Here is a 6,000-nt window from a genome sequence, read left to right as displayed (position 1 = left end):
GCTCTACAACAAAGGGTACTAAAAGGCATGTCACATAACGTATGAAACAAGGTAGTGCCATCCAATAGCATAGCAGTTAAAGAGCAGTATTCACTTCTTCAACATTATATTTTACAGCCACTCACATGAAGCAGTGCTGCTCTCCAGATGCACACCTGTGCCAAAAGCTGCACTGGATCCAAGTCCACGTCTCTAAACCACTGGGGACTGTTCTAAAGATACCCATTGTACAGGTCTCTCTGTGTGTGTGTGTGTGTGTGTGTGTGTGTGTGTGTGTGTGTGTCCTAGTTCAGAGCACATCAGGTGCCCAGCAAGCAGCAGCCACTGCAGAGGGGAGGTTCCACAACAGTATCACACACTCTTCAAGGGCAAGTCTCAAGGACATGCTTGGTGTAACCTTCTGCAGACCAGCAGCTGGTGCACCGAGGTGCAGACATTTATACAACATACTTAACAAAGTGACAGCGAGATGAGGAAAACAATGTTTTTTTTAGGATCTGCCCTCATTTAGTCGATTAGAGTGCCATAGTAAGTTCGATAGTTAGAGTATGTTTTGGAGAAGAAGCATGTGGTGAATCTTACCCAGACTTGTGTGAGGCATGATAAATCTGTTACTTCCGCCTCAGACATTTAAAAATTTAAGTTTCACTTAAATGCACGCTTTTTTAAGTTGTAAAGTAAAAGAGGGTTATAATCGGAGCCTGGAAATAATTTAAAAGCAAGGTAAAAATGTCAATATTCATTTTGCACAGGAATACAGTTTTTTAACAGTGTTTTGTTGTCTTAAATAAAAAAACAAGGACTTCAGTTGTGTATGCAAATATGGTATAAAAATTTAATGTCGATGTTAGCATGCTTAAAAGTCAACAGAAATCAGGAGAAGCATTGAAATCACAAAGTGACAAGTGATTATAAAGTACAGCAGTGCTACTTTCTTTCTTTTTTTTTTCCTATTTTCTTAACAAAATAGAGGTTCCTCAATGCCTGGTGGCACGTCATAAAGAGGAGCAAAGGTTGTTGACAACTCTTGATTTTGTCTCCCTCAACAGGAGCAATAAGCTATTATTTACACAACAATTTGTACATCAAACACTCAGTCATCATTCACTTCAAACAAACCAGGAAGTCATTCACTTGTTATGTACACAGAAAGTCCTTCACACTTCATTCAATTAAAAGTGTGACACACGAAATCACACAGCCTGAAGGCTGCAGATATACACTGATAAACTATTAAGTTCTTATTTCCCCATCACAGCATACCAGGAAATATGTTAGCTAGAAAAACTTTTCATAACTAAAATACTTTCAAAACAAAAAAAATCAAACACAGCAAACTAACTGCTGCTCCTCCCCGTATCAGGTTCATTGGCTAGCACAGTCATTTCAAGAAGCCCAAAGCTATATCAAAAAAAAAATTCACAGCTATTTACATGAGGCATGTTGTTATGGAAAAGCTTTCCAAAAGTGACAGGTAACTGGAGAGTCATGCTCCTGACTGAAGAATGAGTTTATATTAAAAGTATGCGTCTCAAGAACGCTTCAGTTCAGCTACTCGGCGGAGAAGCTGCTGTTGTCGAGTTTTGAGGCGTTTCTTCTCCTGGAGCTGCCGTTTCTCCCGGGTGTGCAGGTCTGCCAGGAACTCCGTCGCCTGGGTCAGGATCGCCACTTTTGGAGTCTTGGCCGACTCCAAGCCAGGGATCTGATCCCGTAGAGCGAGAAAGCGGGACCGGAGATCGTTCCTCCTCTTCCTCTCAAGGAAGTTGTGATTCCGCCTGCGGTCAGTGTCCTCTAGGTCAGAGTTTTGGGGACTCTCAGAGGGGGAGCCCGGCTGGGAGACACTAGCCGAGGAGTTGGTCCACTGACTGGATGATGTGCAGGTACGCTTGCTTTGAGGCTCTTCCTCCTCATCCTCCTCCTCCTCCTCATCATCCTCGTCTTCATCCTCGTCATCATCCTCGTCATCATCATCATCATCGGGCTCGCTGTCTGGGGAGCGGGCGGCGTAATTGTGCTGCTGCCGGTGGACAGACATGTGGAAGCGTTTAGGGCAGGGATCAGCTCGGACTGTGACGGTCACCGACTTTCTGACATTCGCCGGCCGCACCCGGTTCTGCTTGCTCTCCACAGTAACCACATCGATTTCCTCTTCATCATCTGTGATCACAAATGAACAACTCATCAATACACCAACGTTTACAAAAAAAAGACTTCACATTCCTTTAAGAGTCAAACTGTAACTAAACTGGCTACAAGGAAGTGCATTCCACAGCCGAGCATGCACGCCACTAGCCCTCCATATGAGGCAGAGCAGGGCTGGGGTGTTAACAGCAGTGGTCATCCATGGCAAAGCCTGCAGGAATTCAGGCTTTTGTCTTTGAGAACTGAGCTTACATCAACAATTTAAAGGAGGAGATCTGCTGGCAGGGGGCACTCCCTAATTCAGGAAATGTGAAAGAGTTACTCTCATGGTCTGTCGCTGTGAGTGTGTGTAGTAGTAATAAATCACCAGGACTCGGCCACCCCGCCCCTCTACCGCACTCTGATTGTAATGCAGTGCTACTGGAAGATATCGAAAGGGGAAATGTAAGTAAAACGTGACGAGGGCGCGGTTTTTTTAAAAGACTGCATGGGTAGCAAGCATGTGCCGCATTGTCAAAGTGAGAGTAAAATGCAGCTCTAACGTGACTGAACTTGATAACCCCTCTGCACCACAGTAATGCACAGCAGCCCAGCTTTCCAAATTACGCATTGTTAGAGGGCAATAGAAAGGGGCAGGGTGGGGCAATAATGATTGCTTCCTTACCAGAGGACTCAGAGCGAGACTCGGAGCCAGACGACGCCGGCTTCCTGCAGCTGCTTGCCGGCAAGGTGAAAACAGCTGTGGGGTCGACGCAGTCTGTGGCCGAGGCGACATGCGGGACAGCGGGTGAGACGCACTGCGCCTTGCTCGGTCTCACGGAGATCTGGGCCAACGGGGACACGCAGGTCTGTGCCGCAGCTGACACTCTCCCGTTGACCTTCTCCAGCTGCTTACTGGCAGAGAAACCACTCCACATGCAGTCCTGGATGATGATGGAGCTGAGGTTGCCGAACAGCTCCTCCGTGTCCGGGATGAACTGACCCTCGCACTCCTGGTCCTGACCCAGGACTTTGGACAGCCAGCTGAGCTTGTCTCCCGGCGAGAGGTGCAGCGCACCGCCGCTCAAAGTCCGGGTGGGAGACATGGGAGGGGTGGGCAGCAGCTCGAACTTTTTCCATATGTCCTCACTCGGTGCGGTCGACTTGTAAAAATCCTCCTCTCTGTCGAAATCGTCAATGAAATAGTGCTGGTAGCAGTCGAACTCCATATTCCCAGTTAATAAAATCCTCTAGAGTTTATTCCCAGAAATGATCGAATCACAGCAGTGGTCTCTGGAAACGTCCTTTACAACCTGGGGGGAAACATCAGCATGATGAGCAAATGATCTATTAAAGTAATTTCCATCAGATGTATCACATTTCAAGTATCCATCGAATGGGCCATTAGGATATCACAGCCCACTTTCTGCAAATGGGACCGCATTAATAATTGATTGCATCTTGCGGATGCTCTCTTTACAGGGATGGACTCAAACTGTCCACAAGGTTATTACATAATGTAGTTATATTTATACAGGCGTCAACTATGACGTTTTAAAAGGTACAGAAGAGAACTACAGGACCATCCTGCAGTAAAAGTAACATGCAGGGCTGCATTTCCTGAAATGTAGGCAGCGCTTTGTTCCTCAGAGCACTCATGTGAACCGGCGAAGAGGAAAAAAAAGTGACTGCTCCTCGGTCACATCGTGGGTTTACCCTCACACACAGCTCTTAGTTCTTTATTGGAAAACTTTAAATGGCAGACAGCGTATTTAAACTACTCACCGGCTCTCCGTACAATCCCACAGCGATATCCAGGGCATAGGAAATCCCCCGGCAGGCAAAGAGCAGCGAGTTCACCGGGATCAGACGGCCGAGTTGTTGCTGGATACACAGACGCGCTTTTTTCGACGCAATGTGCACTTTTGTTTAAGTTAAAGGTATAAAAGCCGACTGAAACTGCAGGCACAAGGTCTGCCCCACAACGTGTTACAGAAAGCCACACAGTGCGTTTTTCGCGCCAGTGAGATATCCTGTTATAAGGCGATAAAAAGAGCAGGGAGGAGCCTCGGAAATATCTGCAGCGGTAGATCCGGGTAAGCCCCATCATTTGCATCAGAGGCGGGGGAGGCGCGCGGCCCCGCCCCGTCTACACCACCAATTATGGTCACAATAAATAACTGACACATTATATCATCAATATTTGCTGCTCTTAGTAATAATAGGAGAAACATGATTTTTGGATAATTTTGTATACAGCTTGGAGATTTCTTTCCATTCGTTGTAGCGTCCATTACATATCTCTCTACATTCACATTGGAATATTGTAGGCTTCTCTATATTTAGTTTAGCAGCTCTAGTTGATAATCAATTTTCATATCAGGAAAATGCGTTCAAGCATCAACTTGATATCAACTTTAAATTAGATTTGAAGCATTTCCATAGATGTAATTACTCATCGTTATATAAAGTAACTTTCAGTGGACCTTCAACAGCAGGGGAAGAGCTCTGTCACATACATTTGTCATGATGCAATATATTATATGGAGCTGAAGCAAATTATTCAACCTATTGAATAGTCGACTGCCAAATTTGTTTTAATCTACAATCACAAAGCAAAACTACAAATGTGTTTAAGCTTCCCCACTGCAAAGACTTTAAGGTTTGCCTTTGTCTTATGTGATGGTGAGCAGAATATTGTGTTTGTTCAATGAGGCTTTAAGGGATTCTTAACAGCATTATTCACTTCATTTTATAAATCAAACAATTAATTTATTGAAAACATAATCATCTATCCTAATATTCTTTACTAATAAATATCCACAGGGCGTATCTTCCTGTTTAATGCTTATTTTTACCTGTAAGTACACTTTAAATGCAGGACTTTTACTTGAGTATTTTTACATTGATGTATTGTTGCTTTTACTCAAGTTATTGATCCACCTATCACCACTGCATCCCAACAAAATAAACAAACAACATTGAATAAATGTTTCTCTATAGTATACCATAATACAGTCGTGATAGTCCACATAGTATCCACATTTGGTCTTTGACTCGATAGTCGTGTTTAATCTGACGTCTTCATGATGGGTTTGCATTTCTAGACGCGTCTGTTCAAATGATCCTGAGTTAAATCAAAGCTTATTTGTCTTAACCTTGCCAAACACTAGTTTTAAGATGATCCTCTTTTCTTTAATCCTGTTAAAATCAGCAGATCTTATAAGTCTCACCTCACAATCTCCCTCTCAAAAGCAAAACCGCTGAAGGGCTGTTTTTTTAAAGTTGTATTGGTGTGGGAAGGTTGTTGACTTACTATCAGGTCTTTTACTTTGTATGACAAAAGGTAGGAATTCAATGTCCTTACTTTCCACAGTGTCTTGAAACAAGCGTATTGGATTCCAAGCCGAAACATTTCCATAGTGAAGGGTGGAGCGCATCTTTGAACGGCTTGCATTTGAACACAAAGGAGCACAACGAGCGCACGGACAGTTGAGATTCAGCTGTCTGCAGGTGGTGCTGAAGTGAGTAATCTTCTTTACAGTGAGAGAAAGCAAACAAGTTAATGTCTTAAACAAACACTACTATATTGGGTCTTAAATTCCATGTTTACAGGCCAGAGTAACAGCTCTGGCAGAGAAAGAAAAGACCATCCTTGTAAAACCCAGTTGCACTCAACGACCTGAGACCTTTAATTATTTTAACCATGATATAAACATATTGAACATGCCAATGATTAAGTATGACACATGAGTTGTCTATATTGTTTGGCGTGAACAAATGTTTTATCCTCACTGGCGAGCAAAAAAGGTCAAAGTTCACCAACGTCTCATGACCAGACACCAACAGGTCAAAATCATACACCACCCATGGCCTCCC

The 6,000-nt window shown here is 43.8% G+C and overlaps 1 protein-coding gene across 1 annotated transcript; it reads right to left on the bottom strand.

Annotated features, from left to right (window-relative positions):
- Positions 1-808: 808 nt before the first annotated feature.
- On the bottom strand, positions 809-4,169 carry LOC117477969 (protein L-Myc-1b-like). The gene is made up of 3 exons (XM_034124808.1): positions 3,907-4,169; positions 2,807-3,434; positions 809-2,157 (listed from the first exon to the last, which is right to left on the bottom strand). The coding sequence occupies exons 2-3, from the start codon at positions 3,348-3,350 to the stop codon at positions 1,532-1,534; spliced, it is 1,170 nt and encodes a 389-aa protein (XP_033980699.1). The 5' UTR covers positions 3,351-3,434; positions 3,907-4,169; the 3' UTR covers positions 809-1,531.
- Positions 4,170-6,000: the final 1,831 nt, after the last annotated feature.

This window comes from Trematomus bernacchii, unplaced genomic scaffold, assembly GCF_902827165.1.
Source record: "Trematomus bernacchii unplaced genomic scaffold, fTreBer1.1, whole genome shotgun sequence".
Classification (NCBI taxonomy): domain Eukaryota; kingdom Metazoa; phylum Chordata; class Actinopteri; order Perciformes; family Nototheniidae; genus Trematomus; species Trematomus bernacchii.
The sequence above is the reverse complement of the archived record's forward strand: the minus strand, read 5'-3'. Positions and strand labels throughout refer to the sequence as shown.

Coding starts and splice junctions, on each gene's coding strand:
- LOC117477969 (XM_034124808.1), bottom strand. CDS start 3,350: ATGGAGTTCGACTGCTACCAGCACTATTTCATTGACGATTTCGACAGA. Junction 2,158..2,806: donor GTCTCGCTCTGAGTCCTCTG/GTAAGGAAGCAA, acceptor TTGTGATCACAG/ATGATGAAGAGGAAATCGAT.